Raw genomic sequence first — 22,256 nt, 5'->3', positions numbered from 1 at the left:
TTACCGTCTCAAAGTAATTCTTGTTAACATTTTGGGAAGGATCTTCTAGCTGAGATCCTATTACTCATTAGATTTCTTTCATTTTGTATTTTCATTTAATATCATATGTGGAACTTGCTAGCCTAGAAGGCACAGAGATTCACCTTCCTCTACCTTACCAGGGTGTTTCACTTGTTTTTTAGGAACATTTTACTATGCCTAGGGCCTTGAGCATGCGTACATAGCAAGTGGTTATATATATTTGCCACTGATTTATACCCAGCCTTAGAAATCTTCCTTCTAAGAGGAAAGAGAAGCTCTGACTCACCGATTTTCTCTTCTTTTCTTGCATACTCAGGACCTGATGCGTTGGCTTTATTGCTTCCGACTCAATCGCTTTGCCAAGTTTTCTGGAAACAGAACATAAGGGTGCCCAGTCTCGTCCTGGGTTTCCATCCTCTGCCCGAATGCATTTCGGGTAGATGAGTTGCAAGTCATAGCTAATCTATTTCGTGCAGGTCTGAAGTGGAATATCGGCCCCCGCCCACTCTAAATGTGTGGCACCCCCCTTCAGAGTAAGGGCAAAGGTGTGGGCGTGGGGTGGTGGAAATGGGTACGGGACCAGCATTACGGGAAGTACTCACTGATGCAGGTCTGCCGCCGATTTCATGCTCTCTGAGGCCCAGGCCCAGGCAGTGCTGAGACAGCTAGAGACACAAATGGGGGTGTGGGTGTCAATTACTAGTGAGCGCTGAGAAATCAAGCATGACAGTCCACAAACTGCCTCCCCTCATATTCATTCCCTTGCTGGAGCTTCAATTTCTCTGTGAGATTAAATTCAGCCAGTATATTTATTTGCACCACAGACATTATACACACTGCTTTTTCCCACTTAGATTTTCATCTTCTATTTTATCTATGCAGAAAATCAGGGAGATAAAGTGGCCAAGGAAAGGAACAGGTGAGGGAGAGGAATTTGAAAGACCCTCACAGAAAAGCTTTTCAAGTCCCTCACTTTACAGATAAATAAACCAAGCCTTAGAGGATGTAAGTGACACGGGATTTGAGCCCAAGTCCCTGGCTCATTGTGCGTGCTGATCTTGGGGTTGGAGTCCAAATCCTGCACAGTCTTAAAAATACAGCCTCACATCTTTCCCGGTCCCGGAGGCAGATGGAGGACAAGGAAGCCTGATGTTCTCTTCTCCCATAGCAGGGGGTCAAGCTCTTAGTTATCTGTCAGGCGTCCTTGGAAGTCAGGACAAATAGTCTTCTTAGTTAACTGCAGGGACAGAGCCCATGCCACTTTTGATGGAGAGGAAGGGAGGAAGGGGCATCCCTGCCGGAATCAGACTGGAGCAGAAGTGTGCCTCCAGTGGCCTAGTTCGCATCCTGCCCTGGGACAAAGGAAAACCAGACCAGAGGCCCGGGTTTCGACAATCTAAACCTGCATCAGAGAGTGCCTACTGTGTGTTTCTAGTGCAGGAAACCACAGGAAGGAGAAAACTAATCTACATTCACATGATGGGGGTCAGTGGTTGTGAGGGCGTGGACGCAAACAGGAAGAAGCGACTTGGGGTGTGCTGAAAATGTCTGACTTTGGTTGTGGTTAGTTAGGTAGTACACACATCTGTTAAACTGGATGGACCAAACCCTATACTTAAAATAACTGCCGCTGGATGAAGTGGCTCCTCATCCCCATAATCCCAAGCAACTGGAATGTGGAGGCAGGAGGATCAGGTTATCTGAGTTGACATAAAGAATTTGCGATCAGCTTGGGCTACAGGCGACACTAACTCCAACAGCAAATGAGTGTTTACTATTTTGTGTAAATTAACCCAAATATAATTGAATATAATTGTGTTTATTAAGGCTATGAGGAGCATTCATTAAAGAGACCCTCCCAGGTGATTGCACAGCCACTGGACAGCATGACAGGAAGTGTATCATGTGACCTCAGAGAGCCCAGAACACAGGTCTGAAAAGCAGACATCCCTGTCTCTGGTTTCCTTTGGGATCCCTGAAGACTCACTTGGCTTTTCTGAGCCTCATCTAACTAACCTTATGAAATAAGACATTGGGATCTCTGTGTAAGCATCTAACACAGATTTTGACCTAAATTTTATCACTAAATACCACACTAGTGCTGGCTCGCTGGCCATTGTGAATGTGTCTGCCATTTTGAAGCTAAGGTTGCCATGGTGGGAACTGAATCATTAGGATCAAAATTAAAAGGCAATTCAGGGAGCTTCCCTCCTCATCCCATGGTCTGTTAAGCACGCTTGCATTACTGCATTTAATTCAGTAACTGTAGGGGATGGGTTTTATTTCTGTTTTTATGTTAGTATATTTATTATCATGATTTATGTTTCTTTCAAAAAAGGTCTTACACTACAGCCGCATTGGCCTGAAATTCTCTGTGTAGCCTAATCTGGCCTCAAACTCATGGCAATTCTCCTGCCTCAGCAGATTTACTTCAGCGCCATGGCATGTCAGCTTCATTTTCATCTTAAAGAGACATTTAGACAGAAGATGAGTTGTCCCGACCACTAGCCTGAAAAGTAGTGTAACTAGAGTTTAAACTGGGCTGTCTAAGCGGAAGTCGGTCTAAACCCAACCACACTACTGCACGGACTCGTTTGTAATCTACCAAGATATCACCCCAAAATAAAAGTGGAACAAGAACCGGAGCAGTTTCAAAGCAACTTGCTATTGTCACCATGGTGCCCGGGCAGGAGTGAGAAATTGGTCCTTTTTTCCCCCCTGAATTTTCCCTCTTTCATCATGAGCACGAGGACCCTCAGCAGGGACACTGCGAGTTCAGAGTCTCATCTGCACAGAGTAGTACAGAAGCAGCGTCACAGCAAGTTATCAATAATGGACAATTTTATCCTTGCGACATACTGTGTGCTTGCCCTCCCGTGCCGAGTCTTCCACACAGTTTGCTTCATTTATCATTCAGGCTGCACGTCACGCTACAACCCACGTACACACTCAAATGCGCACTCGTCTGCTCCCTGTACAGGAAGGCATGGGGGCACAGGGAGACCAAGATCCCTTGTCAAAAGTCACAGAATAGAGATAATACATAATTTACGCTTCCTGCCTCTAAGACCTTCTGGCTTCACACTCCTCCCTAGATGGCATTATCAAGCCAACTGTGGGCTCAGGAGCCATAAAAGGCCCAGGATGAGTCTAACAGCTCATTAACTGCATGATGGGAATTTTATTTCAGCTGTTCAGTCTCAAGTCCTCATCCGTAAGGAGGATAATCATAAGAACTTTCAAGGATTGTTGTGAGGATTAAATAGAAATATCCACTAAGCATTTGAGGCAGAGCCTGACCCAGAATAAATCCCCAAGATCTGGAAGCCATGCTTGGTAGGATTGTACCTGCTGTGCATATGGGAAAAAGCTGAGAGTGAGTTTTTTTTTCATTTTTATTGTTTTACAAAAGATTTTTGCCTTCCCTTTGTCATCATACTTACTTTTTCTTTGTGCTCTGTAGTGCTTTGCTCAGCTTGGCTGCCAGTTTCTGAAGTCCTTTGGCGTAGTTGATCTCCAGGTTGGCCCTATGAGCAAAGGACTTGTTATGTAGGATATAATGGTCAGAATTAGCAAGAACACACATAGACAAAGACACACACACGGAGTGGGGGAGGGAGGTATAGATAGATAGTAGATAGATAGATAGATAGATAGATAGATGGTAGATAGATAGATGGTAGATAGATAGATGGTAGAGAGATAGATGATAGGGAGATAGATGATAATATAGTTAGACAGATGATAGATAGATGGTAGATAGATAGATAGATAGATAGATAGATATACAAGTATACTCTCTCACACACATATACTCAGACACAGACACTCAGACACACAAATACACACACTCTGACACATAAAAGGTCAGGGTGAAAATGCAGTGTCTTCATGAGGAAGAGATATCTATTGATGTAAGGATTCTCTTGTCTTTTGGCAAACCCTTAAGAATATCAAAGAGGATCTCCAAGGAGAAAGTACTCAACTAAACTCTCTTTCCACCGATGCTATGGGTTGGATTGCGCCTCCCTCAAGGAGTACTGAACCCCAGCATCTCAGTTACTTTTTTATTGTGCGATCTGACCAATGCAATGTCAACAGAGAAGGCTTCATTTTGGCCCACAGTTTGAGCATACAGTCCACGGTGGTAGGGGCATACGGCAGTTGATCACACTGCGTCTGTAGTCACAAAGCAGATAGAGCGAACCCAGGTACTCAGCTCGTGTTCTCCTGTCTACTTGGTCCAGAACCCTAGCCTGTGAGATTGCGCAACATGCGTTGGTCTCTTCACCTCAATTAAACCCCTCTGACAACGCCATCATAGACATGCCCAGAGGTACATCTCCTGTGTGATTTTAGGTTCTGCCAGGTTGGCAATATTGACCACCACACACAGGCTATGTGAATGTGTCTTCTTTGGAACTAGGTTCTGTGAAGGAGATCAAGTTTAGACGAGGCCCAAACAGAATTTGACGTGTCCTTATAAACAGGGTGGGGAGGGAGAGGGGTACTGGACACAGAGATGGGCGTGTGCGTGGGAAAAGACCCAATGAACATGAAAGCGGGAACCAGAGGAAGATCTAGAAGCCAAGGCATTATCAGCAAATCTCCAGAAGCTGGGAGGGGACGTGAGACAGTATGAAGTGTCTTTGTGAGGAAGAGGTATCTAGCAGGAACCAAACCAATCAAACCAACGAAGCCTTAATCTCATCAGAGCTCCGGTCTCCTGAGCTATTACACAGGGAGTCTCGTCCTTCACACCACCCAGTCTCTGCCACTTCATTAGAATAAGCCTAGATGTCTGGTACAGCTACTAAGGTGCATAGTCATCACTAAACCCATCAGCTCGAAGTCCTAAGTAGAAGCTAGAAATAAAATGATACGTATGATTGAGATAGCTGCGTGGTAGCTTCAGAGGGCGCCTGCTGCCTTTACCTCCCAAGGAACTGATTAGAGGCAGGTGCCCGGCTCAAGCTGCATTATGGTGGAAACCTGAGGGGCTCGTCCGTTACTTTCTATGCAGGGCAAGATAGCAGGAAATCATTGGTTCTTGGAGAGATCAAATTATCTCTTCTTAAAATTATTTTACCACTTCCTCGTTATAGGTTCATCTCTAGCTACAATGAGGTTATGTTCCTTATTCACCTCACCTCCCCACACACCCTCTTTTCCTTCTCCCCCCTCATCTGCTCTTCCTTTCTAAAAGATGACTTCTATCCACTTTAAGTTTTAAAAAAAATATATCTATTTGTTTGTACATAAGTGTGAGCACACCACAGTATACACTCAGAGCTCAGAGGACCACTCGAAGGAGTCAGTTCTCTTCCTCCACTGGTAGAGCCTGGGAATCAGAGTCAGGTCACCACCAAGTCCTTTGATGGTGATGAGTGCCTGAGCCACCCCTACAGAGCATTACCTCTGATGAATGCATAGTTTTTGACTCACAGTACTAGACACAAAACAAATAGTAAATATTAATTATTTGAGGATGATGGTGGTGGTGGTGATGATGATGATGGATTGTTAGGTATCCAGAGGGCAATAGCCCAGGGTGAAGAGTGCAGTCCTCTGTGCCATTGTCTCCCCATAAGGACTTCTAAGCCAAGACGGGGGATACTGACAGGGACAGCTTCTCCTTCACAATTCAATTTTACTTCTAGAATGTTCTCACAGGCTCTACGAAGGGGCTCAGAGGCCAAGTGAGAGAGGCAACTACCCCAAGGAAATACTCCTTTCCTTAGCATTAGTAACATCATTAGATTCATAGGGAAAGAAGGTGGAGTTTTGGTGTCAGGAGGAGGCTCTTTGCTTGATTGGCAGTTTCTAAGTCTGGCCGTCTCTGCTCCTGAACACCCACCTCTATGCATTCTCTTTCTTCTTTCCCCACCCCCTCTCCTCAATCTCAGGTTGACCTTGAACTTGATGTGTAGCTCGGGGTGACCTTGAATTCCTAATTTTCTTGCCTCAACCTTCTGGGTGCTGGGATTATAGGCGTGTACCACATTAGCTAACTCTCCCAGGCTTTCTGTCAAGAACCCACCTGAGGAGATTCATTAGTCAAGCCGGGATTTCTTGCGTAGTATCAGCGTCAGGGCAAATCTGTGAGTCTCCAAATTAAAAAGCCGTCTCCCACACATGACGATTATGTATCAAACAAATGCCCTCCGTACACGGAAGGGTGTCTACTTTGTGACTCCGCAGACACTTGACCTGTGCTGTTTATTCACAAAACAGCAACACCCACCCTTTATCGGGGCCGTTATACTATGCAAGGCACTATTGTAAGCATTGTAGCTCTTTCCTCCAAAAAATTATTGCCTTTATTTAGCATGGGGAGGGGACACCACAGCACAGGTTTGGAGGCCAGTGGACAGCTTGATGGATTTGGTTCTGTGATTTCGCCGTGTGGGTCTGAGAACCAAACTCAGGTTGTTAGACTTGGCAGCCTGCCCTTTACTCGCTGAGTCGTCTCTCTGGCTCATTTTTATTTGTGTTGAACCTACAATGACTTGTGTGATGTGGACACAATCTTTCTGACCATTTCCAGGAGGGAGCACCAGGCCTGGAGTTCGATTGGTTTCTCTGCCGAGAACACATGAGAGGGACGCGATACAGCTAGCTTCCAAATCCGAGCTACTTAACCATGCCCCTCCCCTGACTTAGATGTGGAGAATGGCTGTGGCTATTGCCAGGGGAGTCAGACAAAAGCGCATTTTAAAACTTCTAGAGCCACTCCAGTGTTAATTACGGCGTTGTGACTCACTGAAGCTCCCACGGTGTGGCCACTAGAAAGGCCACTGCCAGCTATCCCAGGGCACATGTTAAGACTCTCTGCTCCCGGGTCCTTTTCCGAGGCACTCGTGTATTGTAAATTGGTTGGGGAGTGGGGGGAATGATGGTCTGGCTAAGAGGCAATGCAGGAGGACTCCGGTCTCAAATACCATCAGGTTACTTGTTGAGACCAGGCTGAGTCAGACCCAGTGTCTGTGACCAGTCAAATCGTGTTATTTATCTCTCTGCTTGCAACTTATTAATGAGTCCCGAGGACTTTAGAATCAGCCAAACAGAGCAGGCTGTATCCATCCACTTTTGCCTCCTGATTTCTAGAGCCTACCTCTGGCAACCCAGAAGGAACTGCAATGGCAAACAGGGAGGAGGGGAGGGAGGACGTGGGATGGGATATTGTCCTTCAGGCCCTCAGTGGCTTTTACCTCAACAGATGTCCATGGCTAAATTCCTAGCCAATGACCAATTTCTTATCCAATGGCTGGGTTTGTCATTCTCATGGGAAGTCATGTTCTAAGAGACAAATATAATGATGTCTGTCATTTTTGTAAGTCTGAATGATTGTCTGTGTGTGAATGGAAGCACAGACCACCATGTGGTGTTCTGTGATGTATGTGTAGTGGCACACATTGTGTGTGTGTGTGTGTGTGTGTGGTGTGCTGTGTGTATATGCAGGCATCCTAAAAGGATACCCTTCAATCTTTTCAGGCTACCAAATAGACTGGACGTTGGCATTTTATTGATGCAGCACAGAGACTGGTTTCATATTCTCTCTCTCTCTCTCTCTCTCTCTCTCTCTCTCTCTCTCTCTCTCCTTCCCCCCTCTTTTATCCCCCAGGACAGGGCTTCTCTGAGCATCTTCTCTGTAGACCAGACCGGCCTCGAACTCAGAGATCTGCCTACTATTGCCTCCCAAGTGCTGGGCCTGCACAACCACAGCCCGGCACCATCACCCACTCTTTTGACGGGAGCTGCTTTATCACGTTCCCCAGTCACAAAGCAATACATGTGCAAAAGGAATCCAGAGGGGCAGAGCTAATCTCAAATCAGGTCTTGGAATTTTCTTTCTCTTGGGTAAAACAGCCCAAGGAAGAAGTCAGGAAGCACAGTGAACTCGATATTCTCACCCTCTCCCATCGTTCCCTTCCACTCTACAGACATGATTTCTAACATGAATGAAGAGGCTTGTCTAGGCCACGGCTTCTTCATGTGTGAAATTGATAGTGTGCATGTATATCCCGTCTGCTGGGATATATTTTAGCTCAAAATATTCCAGTGAATTTTAATGATTCTGAGCCAGGGAAAGGACACTTTGACTTTCAACCCATTTACGTTTTAGTTTCCCCTCAGCCTGCAAGGCAAGTCGATATAGTTTCATTACTAGTCATGAGAACCAACCAATAAGTGAAAAACCAGTGTTTGACCTAGATCTTAAAATAAACCACGCCCTTGGCACGGCGAAGGCTGTAAAATCCGTGCTCTCAGATCTGGTATTTTCAATGCAGCACAGGTTAAGCTGTGAGAATAGGTGGCTGTGTTCAGTTCAGAGGATCCCGCTGTAATAAACTTATGCAAAATCATTGTTTAAAGCCCTCTAGTTTCCTCTGTGTCTATAAAGAGTTCGTTGGAGCTGACTGAAGGTCTTCTCATGCTGAGGGAAGCAGACGACTGTGCTCTCCTCTGTAGGAATTAAGGATTTTAGTAATCTTAATATATTGTTCCCACATTGTCTTCCACCTCACAGTTTGAACCAGAACCAACTTATAGTCGGGGCTGGGTAAATGGATGTTTTCCCTTCAAGTCTTATCATTTTTCCCTTAAAAGGCAGCTACAGCTCTTCTTACAAATAAATTGTACGTAAAAGTTACCAGAAGCTGGTTGTCTGGTGCATGCCCATAATCCCAGCACTGTAAGGGCTGGGAGAAGAGAACCAAGCATTAAGTCCAACCTAGTCTACAAAGTGAGTTAGAGTTCAGCCTGGACTTCATAGAGAGCAAGATTCAAGTTCAAATAAACTCCACCCACTTCCTAAAGGTGACCAGAGACCTTGGGTGACTGTCCTGCAACTGTGTAGTTCCCCTATGTCACAAGAGCATCTGACTGGGAGTAGCGTGGATGGAGACAGAAATACAATCCACTTGCATCCTTCTTATTAAGATGCTCAAAGCTGCATCTTCTCAGAGGAACTGCTGTTCAAATCCAAGCAGAAATCTCTCAGCTTGCTGGCTGAGGCCAAGTCCTTATCTTTAATGCATCTGTTATGCGGAGAACTTGGAACAGAGAGTCCAGGATGTGGGGGATAAATGTATTTACTGGGCCATAACTGATTAGAAAAAAAAAGTAGAAACATATCAGGCAAATTGTGGGTGGGGGATGGGGAGAATAGAGACCTTTTACAACATTAGAAAGCAATTACCTGGCCTTGTCTCCTGGGTCATATGAGTTTGATTGTATTTGATTAGATAGGCGATGGGCAGCCCGCTGTCTTGCTAGGTAGTAAATTTTATACTCTCATTTGCCCCACCCGAGACTGCCCATTTAGAGTGAGGCACCAAGGTTTAATAATTAGACTCTAATTAAACATGACATCATAAGTTACTGGGTCAGGCTCCATGCACTAGGGGTTTGATTGACCTATTCTTGTCCTAGGTTACTATCCTGAAGCCCTGTAATTTCCACTGCGCACAAGGGCAGTTGGCTGAGGAGGGGGTTCGAGTATGTTGAAAAAAAAGGGATGGGGATTGTTTTTATATTTTGGGTCTTTGTTATCTCCAAGGTATTTTCTATTGTGACCTTGATGCTGTTTTCTTCCTTCCTTCCTTCCTTCCTTCCTTTCTTTCTTTTTTTTTTTGGAGACAGGGTTTCCCCATGTAGTTTTGGAGCCTGTCTTGGAACTCACTCTGTAGACCAGGCTGGCCTCAAACTCACAGAGATCTACCCACCGCTGCAGCTCTTATTACCTTTGTCTTATGAGGCTTTCCCACCTATGTCTAATGCAAATGCAATGTACCATTGATTTGTATGAAATACACCTGCACATTTAAGAGGAAACCGCCCTGGTAGCTGAGGGAAGACACTTAAGGAAAGATAATTGTACCCCTCTGTTTGGTTGTCAAACGGTTGAAACAATGCACCTCGAGAAACTGAAATTTCCCAAAATCTTAGACTGGAAACAAAAAGGCTATGACCCTGGTACCCACCAGAAGGGGTGCTTGTCCCCTTAAAATAGAGTTTTAGTTCAGACAATTCAGTTTGTTAGACCACAGTGCAGAACTAGAGCTGAGGCAGTGATGGGCCAGTGGTGGTCATGACCACGCCTTGACAAGAATGCTTAGTTCTGTGTACCTCTAGCCAGAAGTAGAAACTTCCAGCTCCACCTCGCGTCAGTCACCCTGGAGATGACCTTCTGGGTCACTGGATGTCCTTATTTGTATTCACTCTCCTCAAAGTAGCCAATAAATATCCTTTTTTTGCTTTGCACTGTTGCTTCTTTCTCCACCCCCACATGTGTGTGTGTTTACTCAAGTGTGCCACCGTGTGTGTGTGTGTGTGTGTGCGCGTGTGTGTGTGTGTGCAGGTCAGAGGACAGCTTTCAGAAATCAATTCTCTCCCGACTGTATGCTGGAGACAGGGTTCAGCTAGTTAGGTTCAGTGGTGAGCATTTTACCTGCTCAGCCACCTGACCAGCTCCGGTTTTGTTTTTGTTTGTTTGTTTTTGTTATTTTTGCTTTGTTTTGTTTTGCTCGAGCTACAACCTCACTACAACGCCTGGGTAGGCCTTGACCTTGCAATCCTCCTGCCTCAGTCTCCCAAGCCCTAGGATTATAGGCAAGCACCACTGCCTTAAACAAGAGCCAGCCTTTAGTTGTTTATAGGATTAGGGAAGTCACAGAACGAGGAAAGTGAAACTGAACTGGGCCAGGTGCACAGCAATCACTGGTTCTTGTGGACTAGTTTTGTGCAGTTGGTTCAAGAACAGGGGGAAAAGGTAGCGACCTCCGAATCACTTCACTTGGCCCCATCCAGGGCTATGATACAGCATCTATCTTTGCTAACTGACTCATAAGAATGTGGAGTAAAAGTACACCATGAGGAAACATCCATACATTAATAATGTATGTCCACTAGAAATGGTTCTCTGGATATGTATCCCTCAGGCTGGCTGCATAACTGGACAGTTGAGCCAACCCAGGGATCTGGCATCTTAAGTAGGAGGGGTCACTTCAAATGAACAATTATCAGGAGCCAGTCAATATCAAGTACCCCAGCAGTGGCATCTTGGTTGAGGGAAATAATTTGGCTGTTCCAGGTTAGCTTTACAAAATGTCTGTCATGTGGCCTTTCAGCATTATTTGAGGTCTTACTAAAGTGTTTATAGCCATCCTTCGCATTTAATGCTATGCAGCTTTTGACTCAGACATGTGTTGCAGTTTTGGCCTACAGCATCCGATAGATATTCAGATCCTAAACCTGGTCCATCAGGAAGTAAAACCACGAAGAGAGATATCTCTACTGCCCAAGGGTTCCACATTTGTCCCTTGAGGATATGGAGATGGCGGTTTTTACATACTGAGAGGGCAGGTGGTGGTCTTGGCAAGGAACCCCGAGGGAAACACAGGGAGGAAGCCAGGGCTGTGGCTGTAGCAGAAAGTGAAGAAGTGAGTGAACATCTAGAACGGAAGAGAGTGGTGAGATGGAGTCTTCTCGAGTCCTGTGAGTTCACCCTGGAGCCTCCTGTAGTTGTGGCCCATTTCTGCCTCCTGTCTTCATGACTGTCTATCTGGCACTAATTCTGAACTCTTGGACACCAAATAATCAAGACCACTATCTCAGTCATCTCCATGGCGAATCAGTATATAATTCTTTCTGTTTTTCGGGGAGAAGAGACTTATCTAAGCAAAGAGTTGGATTTATAGAATAGTTAGCTGATCTTATTTAAAAACAATTTCCTTTGAGACTAATAAAAATCATTTCTCATAGAAGAAACATTGTCTTAGATTACCCCGCCTCCCATTCTCTCTTGGAAAATCAAAGCAGCTTGACTATTAGAATAGAAATATATCTCACTTAAACTTCTATTTTCTTTTTTATTCCATTTGACAAACTCGCGTTTTTCTTCATAAAAACGTATTTAGAGCTCTCCTGGTCATTCATTGTTCTGATAAAACTAATGAGCTCTTTTGATATTGATTTGCTAATGAGGGATGCTCTTAACTCATGATCTCTTTTCTATATGACGCATATATAAAGTGTGCGTGAGTGCGCGGTGCTCCAGGGATTGAACCATGGTCTCACACCTGCTGCGCAAGCACTCGATCCCAGAGCTCCATGGCCAGCACTACAATATTTTAAAGTTGAAACTGTTTCCCTTTAAAACGCAACAACCTTTATTGGAAAAGTAGCTTTAGAATATTTATTATTAGAGATAGCTACTGTAGAGTCAAAGCCTAAATGCCCCCTTATAAGCCAACATTTTCCTCTGGTTCTTTCATTTTAAGCAGTGCGCTCCCTGTCCTTTATTGCCTGAGTTAACTGTGCTCAATTTAGCGCCACGGACAGCTTTGTTTACAGTCACACTTGGTATTAAGAGGAGATACTAATATTAAAAATGGTGGCTTCTCATCCACCCACCCATCCATCCATCCATCTATCCACCTACCCATCCACCCACAGACCCATCCATTCATCCATCCACCTATCCATCCACCCACCCACCTACCCATCCATCCATCCACCATCCATCCACCCATCCACCACACACCCATCCATCCACCCATCCATCCATCCATCTATCCATCCACTCATCCATCCATCCATCCATCCATCCATCCATCCTCTAGAAAATGACCAAAGAGATCAAAGACTTGGCTCTACGAAGCTCTTATCATACAATGGGTGAGACACAGCCCCTGTCTTTGTAGCATAGAGAAAACATAAACGAATAATTGAGGCCAGTGTGAAAAGTACAATAATGGGCATTCACATCAGATGTCAGAGTGGGCCCCCAGGAGCGTGCTAAGCTTAGTCTGAGGATTAGAGGCTTGCCTGGGTCTTCCTAGGCAGCAGCCCTCTGTGTGGTTTCCTGATCTTTACGGTGCCAGGTGATAAATGGGCGACGGAGCAGACTCATGATTCAACCCAATTTTTCCAACACCAAATCTAACACTGTGCTCTGGAAAGTGGCGCAGCTTCTAATCACCCCTCCAGACATGTCGCTAGCTGCAGCCGCAGAGGAAGGATTGCTTGTCGCAAATGCTCATTTTGTACCTTTGCTGAAGGACGGATGTGATCTGCTTGCAGAAATTCTCTCCATTTTGAGCCAACTCCTTCAGGCTCTTGTAGACTTTATTGTACTGGAAAAAAAATGAGAGGAGAATTATGAGCACCTCCATAGATAGCATACCCATAATTCAGAACGCTGCTGTCGTGATGACTGCCACTGTAAAGGACTGTGTGGCTGGGGGGGGGGGGGAGGGCACGCAGTTTGTGATGACTTCTTAACTAAACATTAAGTCTCCTCTGGCTGGCTATGAAAAAAGTCCAGGCAAATTTTTCCCAAACTGAAGCTGGCCTGTTTGTTTCTGTCTATCTCAGTTACTGTTCTATTGCTGTGAAGAAATACCGTGCCCAAAACTACTTCGAGAAGAAATCACTTAATTGGGAACTTGCTTACAGTTTCAGAGGGTAAATCCCTGACCATCATGGTGGGAAGTATGGCAGGAGGCAGGCAGGCATGGCCCTGGAACAGAAGCTGAGCTTAAATTCACAAGCAGGAGGGAGAGAGGGAAAGAGAGAGAGAGAGAGAGAGAGAGAGAGAGAGAGAGAGAAAGCGAGCCAGCCTGATATGGGATTTTGAAACCTCAAAAACCAAACATTGAAATACAGGAGCCTATGCGGCCACTCTCATTCAGCCCACACACTGTCCTATCAGACACAAGCAACCCAACAGAATCTAGTTTTGGAATTTGGCTTTCTGGTGTGGGACGGCTAAAAGCATACTCTACAGTGCACCACACCACCACCGTGTTGTTCCCCCAACCTGAGCACACGACAAGCAAACAGTACAAGTTGTCTAAAAGAATCTGAAATTGAAACTGAAAACACTTAAAGAGCCAAAACTTTTTGAGTTCTGATTTAGTGCTATAAACAGAAAATTTCACGCTTGATTTAAATGACGAGTCTCAGTCAAAACACAGGCATGATAAAAATCTTGTGTGAGATCATCTCCAGGCTTTGTGTATAGAGTTATGGGGAATATAAATGAATTTCGTGTTTAATTTTGGGTCCCATTCCTAAGATGTCTTATTATATATTCACAAAACTACAAAATCAGAAGAAGAAGAAGAAGAAGAAGAAGAAGAAGAAGAAGAAGAAGAAGAAGAAAAAGAAGAAGTTCTAACTCAAATGCACTCTTAGCTTTCTGTACATTATGGAGCATTGTATGCTTCACAAAGATCATGGTCATGTAGGAAGTAATGACACATACCTACACACTCATCTAAATTACAAAGACATCAAACTTCTAATCTGCTCTTTCTGAGCAACTGTTTTCTCATTTTCATAATTTCTTTGGTTATTCTTGGACATTTATTCTTCCATATGAATATTTATCTAATTATGAGGTTTTGGAGGTTTTTTTTACACCCCTGTCAGAATCCTAATCAAAACTGTATTATATGTGTGTTTATATGAATTAGAAGAAATTAACTTTTTAAAATGGTATCTAGATTTCCCATCCAAGAACACAGTGAAAGTCTTTTTATCTGTTTAAATCTTAGTTCATGCCGATAAAACTTAATAAAACTGCAGCTCTTTTATTTGATTTATTTAGAAATAGCTCCTGGGATTAAGCTGTATGTTTTTATCATTTCTCCTGTCTGCTTATAGCAAAGCAGAAACAAAGGCCCCACAAGGAACTCAGGGTCCTTGGGCAAGCTAGATTTGGCTGCTTCCTTGCAGAGTGGGGTTTACTGCTCTCAAGCAAAGATAATCTAGGGTGGAACCAACAATACTGACTCCCCCCAAGAAGTCAATGAAATGTATCTTAATGATAGTCTGCTATTCTCATAGCTAGGTGTGTTGCCCAATAGCCATCAGCTGGAGAGAGCAGATGCAGAGACCCACAGCCAAACACTCGGTGGAGCTTGGGATACTCAGAAGACACAGAAGAGGGAGAGGAAGGATTATAGGAGCAAGAGTTGGGAAAGTAAACCAAGAGAACATGGCCCATGAAATCATCTAAGCAGGGCTCACAGGGGCTCGCAGAGACTGAAGCAGCCATCTTGGGGTCTAATGGGTCTGTGCTAGGTCCTCTGCATACACTCTGTGTTTGTTTAGTTTGGGGTTTTTGCGGGACTCCTAACATTGGGAGTGGGGGTGTCTCTGGCAGTCTTGCCTGCTCATGGAACCCTTTTGCCTCGTCCAGCCTTGAACTGAGGGTTTGTGCCTAGTGTTACTGCATCTTGTTATGCCATGTTCAGTTAATATAATTAGGAGACCTGCTCTTTTCTGAAGGGAGATGGGGAGGCAGCAGATCTGGGGGAGGGGAGGAGGTGAGGGGGTCACTGGGAGGAGAGGAGGGAGGGGAGGTTGCAGTGGGAATGTATTGTATAAGGGAATAAAGACAAAGAAAGGAATGGACGCATCAGATTCCATCACCTGAGGACAGCCTTCCCAGGCAGCCTTGCGGTGAGAATAGGAGACTGTGGAAGCATGGGAAGAATGGCTTCCCCATGATTACTCTGAATAACAAAATCACAGAACAAGTTTCTATACCTTGGACTCTTGGAGGTCACTGCAGTTTTTGATGTCTTAGGCCTTCAAAACCCTGTATGACATCTTTTACATTGTCTTCTTGGGAAAAGCTTTGGGAGGCCAGGACATTCTTAGGGGTTAATACCTCATTGTCCTCAGGTCCAGCAACGGAGCTGTGTGGCAAAGCAGATTATCTGTCATCTTTGTCCCTTACAAGCTTCATCTCAATTTAGTTTTTTTTCCTTAGATTTATTTAGTGTGTTGTTTTAAATGTACAAATGTTTGGCCTTCAAACATGCACTGTGTGCACACCTGGACTATGGAGGTCAGAATAGGGCATTGGAGCCTGGGGAACAGGAGTTCCAGAAGTTGTGTGTAGTGATATTTTATTTGTATCTTAATAAACATGCTTGCCTGAAGATCATAACACAAAGCTAAGCCACTAGAGGCCAGGCAATGGTGGCACACACCTCTAATCCTAGGACGCGGGAGACAGAAGCAGAAGGATCTCTGTGAGTTCACGGCTACCCTAGGCTACATAAAGTCGATCCAGAAACAGATCCAGGTGGTGGTGGCTCACACCTTTAATCCCGGTGTTTGGAGTCACACGCCTTTAATCCCAGCACTAGGGAGGTGGATACAGAAGCAGTGTGGCTGGGAGGAGGGAGGAATATAAAGGAAAGGGGACAAGCACTGGAGAGTGGAGCCTGAGGTTTGCCTGAGACACAGTACAGTCTAGGCAGTCTGAGGGTTTCCCCTTCAGTCTGAGCATTGGTAGAGGTAACAGGTCTCTCTAGTGGCTTATTGTTCTGCTCTGATTTTTAGCTTTAATCCCTATATCAGTCTCTGGGTTTTTATTATTCATGCTACAGTTGTGAGCTGCTATGAAGGTTATGGGGATTGAACCCAGGTCCTCTGGAAGAGCAGCTGGTGCCTTTACCTCTGAGCCATCTCTCTAGTCCCCAACTGAACTTGTAAGGAAGGAGGTTTCTCAAGTAAAGCACAGCTACGGCTTTTGTTGGCCCTTGAGTTATTGGCTGCAGGACTTCGGAGATGGTTAATTTACCATATTTTTTCATAGAAAGTATTTATATTGGAACAAGTGGTAAATGGACAACGTTATTCCAGACAGAGAAATGGCCAGTGGTTCTGCTGCCTCAGCCACTCTGGTCAGATCATAGGTTGGAGGGATCCACGCCTCAAGCAAACCATTTCCTGAGTTCCATTGTGTCCAGGCAATATATCATATTGTCCTTAATTTAATGATCAGATAAAGAAGGATATTCTGTTTATAACAACATGGGGTAGAATCTTTATCTTTGACCTTATGTCCAATGTGCTGGAAACTCCGCAACATCCCTGATCCAGACTAAGATAAAGGAGACGTCTATAAATAAAAGAGATGCTAAGACTATTTCTATCTACTCAGCTTAATTTTTTATTTAGAGCCAATGGTCCTGGACCTTTCATTGTGTACCATTTATTCAAACTTGAACACAAACACAAACAAAATTTAAAGTAGACTTCCCTAAAAGTTAAAGAAGATCCTATGATTATCTACTCGTGTGTGTGTCTGTGATCAGAAAACCTCACTGTTTCTGCTCAGAGGCAGTGAAATCTCATGACCTTGACTTTGGCTCCACTGTGTCTGTCCTACTTCCCCTTCCCACCCACTCCCACTCATCAGAGGGGACTTTGAAGAGATCCCATGGGACACGCTATGAGAAGCACAGAAGCCCAACCTCTTACTTAGAGTTAAGACTCAAAGAGCTAAAGATGACCTCATTAGACTATGGGCAGACTTGTGATTAGAAATGTCAGGTAATTAAATCAGCTAGACGATCCATTGGAACCAAATGTCTGCAAATAGCTAATCAATATACTCAAACTAAACTTACTCAGAGAGCTGACATGCCGGTTCGAGAGGCATCGATGGCTTCCTAATGTTATCAAGATGCAAAAAAGGATTCGTTCTGGTGAACGACATGTAGAAAGTATTTGAACTGTCTTTTCCTACCCATTGAGCTTTCATGGATCCCAGCCCCAAAACATTTGCATCCCAGGGAAGAACTCAATGCTGAGTTTATATCGCAACATGAATTTATTTGTACAGGCTCTCTCTCCCCTGGACCATTAATTCACAAGATAACATATTATGTTTTTTAAATTTCCTTTATAAATAATTAGTCTGTTTGTGGCCAGGATATTTAGGACATTTCTGAGACTTAAAAAAAAATCTTTTCACTTTTGCACACAAAGGCATGTCCTATCCAGCACTAGGACAACGTCTCTGATGGACACTCGAAAGCAGATTCTGTTGTTTAAATGCTGCTATTACAAAGCAAACAAGCAAATAGCCCACCAAACAGCAAAGCAAAGCATAGTCGTCTAGGCCAGCAGCGTGTGGCATGACTAGGCCGTTGAACTGTAAACATTATAAAACGCTGCTGTTGAACTTGGCCCATTTGCTCTTTCTGACTTTACACGGTTCGAATGCTTCAAAAGACTAAATTTAATTGTTCTAGGAAAAACTGTTATTACCCTGGATGCTCATACGGGCTTTTTTAAAGGCACACGATGGTGTGAGGGTTAGGAGTTAAAGAAGCCGTGAGGCCTGACTTGAATTTAGCTGCATAAGTTTCTTGGTGCTCTTTCTGTGCCAGGCTGGAGCAACAGATTTCATGTGGGTCCTCCCTCACTGGGGGTGATTGTTTCAAAACACTGCCCCTCAAATTAAGGCGTTACCTGTATTTATTAAAGATCTGTTTGGTATTTGAAGCGCTGTGGTAGGATTTCTTAAATCGTAAGAAACAGCACTAAGGAAACAGTACAGTCTACCATCTCCTCGTCTTTTACAGCGCTAAGACAAAGGCCTAAGAGATGTAGGATGCATGAAGGCACTATGGACTACACATTATCCACGCCGGACTCCAGCTGCCCTTCCCTGTCTCTCAGAGGGGGAGAGGTTCCCAGGAGCCATGGACCTCGGTGCCCTTGGAGTCCGTGCCGGTCACAGCTGGTGAGACAGGCTGAGCCAGCAAGCTAAGACGCTCAGGATGGCATGTGAACCAGGTTACCAGGATGAGGAGCTGCTGGTCTTATTTTGGCAGCTGACTGCACAGGCAAATGGGCTGATGTAGGAGCCAGAGGCATGCTCTAACAGGCTCCTACCTGGCTTCTTTATGGGTACCTAAAATGCAAACATTTGGTGACGGCTCGAAACCTTTGCTCCATTTGCTCCCTACAGTTTTCTTAAGAGGAAGGGAGAAAGTGGTCATTTTTTTCTTTCCTTTATTTTTTACATGATTGAATCATTTCCTCTGGGAAGAACTTGATGCTATCAACTTCCTTGCTCATGGGGTTGAGGAAGATTTCTCGTGGCATAGTCTTAGGTCTCAGTGAGACACTCGCAGGCATCAGGCTTGGAGCCAAGTCTTTTCCTTTCCAAAATCAGAACTTAAAAAAAAAAAAAAAACTTAAGAAATAAGCTCTAACACTCTCAGGATTATTTAAAAGCCGCTCTCTAGCTTCCTTTAGTGACAATCACTTGACAGCAGACTTGGCCTGACTGCTGGAGGCTGAGGGGCCCCCCGTAGCGGTTCTTTCTCTCACAGAAGCATGGCCCAAATGAGAGTTTCAAGGTTTTTTTTTTTTTTTTTTTTTTTTTTTTGTGTACCAAACCCGCTTTCAAAGTTCAGTAAAAATATCTCACAGATTATTATTTTCAAATGCAAAAAGGAAAACACCACAGGATTCCAAAGAAACGGAACTACATTGATATATATGTATATTTATAAAAATATTTTTAAGCTTATGATATTAGGTGGATGTTTATATGCACATACTAAATAGCAAAGTATGTAAATAAGGCTGAGAATAAGCAATACTCTGACATCTATAATAACACTGTTATATAAAAAAAGATCTGTGCTTTTAATTGTTTATACAGGCCTAGATACTGTTAGTAGTATTGGATACTCAAAGTTGAAGAAAATTCTACATTTTAGTTAGAATCGTATAAATATACATCTTTGCCCCATTTATTTGTTTATTTGATTTTGCTCTTGACCTACTGAGATTGATACTCAAATCCATTGGTGTGGACCAAGTTAAGAATTACAACTTAAAACCAGGTGGTAGTGGTCCACACTTTTAATCCCAGCACTCGGGGGGGGGTCAGAGGCAGGCAGATGCCTGTGAGTTCAAGACCAGCCTGGTCTACAGAGCAAGTTCTAGGACAGGTTCCGAAGCTACAGAGAAACCCTGTCTCGAAAAACCAAAGGGGGATAAAGAGGTTTAATTGTGTTTTGTGCAAAGCTAGGGCCTTTTGGGATGGATATTTTGGTAGTCAGTGGGAGCTTTGGGGTTTCTATAAAAGGTGTTCTTTCCTAAAACATTCCTCTGAAATCCATGTCCTCATTTTAGCATGTTCCCCACTGTAGAGCATTGTTCCCCCTAGTACAAGCCGAGCTTGTACCAGGAAGTCAACTTGAACATTTGATAAAGATGGAACAATTGCAAATAAATAAATAAATACTCTGTGACTTTAGAGAGTTTAGAAGTTCAGGCTGAAGGGATATCCGCCTCCTCTTGATTCCCGGATACCTTTGGTGGCAATGGGCCCATAGACATTGCCTTCAGTCATGGGCAAGCACAAACATCCTCTGGGATGCTCAGAATAGGGTAAGGCATCACCTAGCACCCCAGGAAGTAGAGCTTTGAACTGCCACAGAGGTGAGGGATAGGCTACCTTGGGGGCTGCTTAAAAGAAAACATTTGCCCCTAGTGCTGACTTGAAGATAAGTTTTGCTACCTATATAAAAAAAAAAGGTGGTAGACATTCAATCTTTCTTTCTTTCTTTCTTTCTTTCTTTCTTTCTTTCTTTCTTTCTTTCCTCTTTTAAAAACTAAGTGCTCTTTCCTTCCTCTCTCTCCCTTTAAACTATTATATTATCTTCGCATTGACTTTCTTTCTAAATAGTGGGTACCAGGTTTTTGCATCAATGTATCCCATCCCTGTCCTACCTTACCACCCTGTACCAGGGAAAAACATCACCAGACATCCATAGTGAGACAGGAGAAGATTTAAAAATGTCATAGGGAGCAAATTCAGAGAAAGAAGAATGGATTTCTCTCGAAGATTATCATTAACCACCAATGCAGAGGAGACTGAGGATGGGGTGTAGTGGGGGGTGGGTCACTCAGTATCATCACGCAAGCACAACATTGGAAGGTTTCGTCATTAAGCGTATCTTCTCGTGCTCACTGGGGCTGGTGCTACAATCTACTAGACAGACGGTTGCCTCACCAGTCACGTGATTCTTGAACTCAATTAGCATAGTAGCAGCTACAGTTCTCTCTCTCCCAAGCCTGTGCTCTCCTCACCCTTTGGTTGACACCCTTTGGTTAAACAAAAGGAAAGCAGGAGGCAGCAGCCCTCTGCTGGTCTTAAGGCTTCTTTACAGACTCCCTTGCTTTACTGGCTTGTTTTTAGTAAAATATTTGAATGATTTTATTGACTTACAATGGCTACAATTCCTGGCTTCTGAATTCACCAAATTCAGCTTCCCAACAATGCTTACTGGGGTAAGACATTTGAAATTTCTCCATTACTTTGGTTTTGAGATAAATATATCTTCCCTTTATTCCTATTGCATTCTGTCTCCTAGGTCAAATCTCTGCCACTACTGCTGATGACCTTGTTGTGTCTTGGACTTTTGATCAATTTTGTATTTGGGAGGAAGCTCTCAGGACTGGAGCAAGCATACTGGCGAACTGTCCACCAGGCTGACAGAAAGGGTGTCTGTTCTGTGTCCTGTAGGGCTTAAGATAGCAACTCTTAAATTGTTGGATTAAAAAGTGGGTTGGGATGAGGGACAGGGAGGCAATTCCTCCTTCCTTGATTTGATCTCTGAGCTAAAATGCACTATAGATAGTCTATGTACTCTCATATCTAGCCGACACGAGATGTTGGCACTGTTGGTGTGTGCCTTAATGCTACTTCTCAAAGAGCCCCGTCTGAATCAGACTCAGATGCGATCCACTCATCCAAACCTTTCCCCATCAATTTGAGAATGAGAGACAGCTAGGACTGCCACTTTTTTGAGAAAGCTCTATTTTAAACTTGACTGAAGAAAAACTACAGACTTTTTTGTACCTTTGCCAACATCTAAACATGCCTAGTTTCTGATTGTCTCGAATTTCTCTGCCATTAAACACACACACACACACACACACACACACACACACACACACACACACCCCACACTTGTCTACTCACCGAGCAATCCGTCAGTGGGTCCCTCATGTTGAAATGCTCTTTGCTTTGTCTTTTAGCTACGCTACAGCATTCTGGACGCTGCAATCAATCAGATTGGGTGTGTTCTGGACTTCCGGGATTCAAAGGGCTTAGAGTACGTCAGGCCTTGTCAAACACACCAAGGAGGAAGTTCCAGCCCTGGACTTTCATCCAGTTTGTTTCCTGAAAAAGCAAAGCACAGCTTGGGGTCAAAAGAGCCCCTGGGAGATGGTGAGAACCAGTTCAGCAAACACTCACAGGGCAGGACACTGAGGCCCTGAGGTGTAGCCTTGAGAAGAAGCCCAGAAGCTATGTGGCATTCCCCCGTGATCTGGACGTCCAAAATGCTGGTGGGAGCTCACATTTTTCCAGCTTGCTGGTCCAGTCATGGCTTAGA

General features: G+C 44.1%; 1 protein-coding gene across 2 annotated transcripts in view; it reads right to left on the bottom strand.

Annotated features, from left to right (window-relative positions):
* Positions 1-21,957, bottom strand: part of Nostrin (nitric oxide synthase trafficking) — a 50,289-nt gene extending 28,332 nt beyond the window's left edge. For both annotated transcript variants that reach the window (XM_041631682.1, XM_041631683.1), the window contains exons 1-5: positions 21,842-21,957; positions 13,075-13,160; positions 3,465-3,548; positions 624-686; positions 308-389 (exon numbers count right to left, since the gene is read on the bottom strand). In XM_041631682.1, coding sequence (XP_041487616.1) covers positions 308-389; positions 624-686; positions 3,465-3,548; positions 13,075-13,160; positions 21,842-21,868 — 342 coding nt within the window. In that variant the 5' untranslated portion in view covers positions 21,869-21,957. The remainder of the gene's footprint in view (positions 1-307; positions 390-623; positions 687-3,464; positions 3,549-13,074; positions 13,161-21,841) is intronic.
* Positions 21,958-22,256: the final 299 nt, after the last annotated feature.

Source organism: Microtus oregoni, unplaced genomic scaffold, assembly GCF_018167655.1.
Source record: "Microtus oregoni isolate MIOR12 unplaced genomic scaffold, Mior012 000037F_ref0000500, whole genome shotgun sequence".
In the NCBI taxonomy this organism is placed as follows: Eukaryota; Metazoa; Chordata; class Mammalia; order Rodentia; family Cricetidae; genus Microtus; species Microtus oregoni.
Note: the sequence above shows the minus strand (reverse complement) of the source record. Positions and strands in the feature narration are given on the sequence as shown.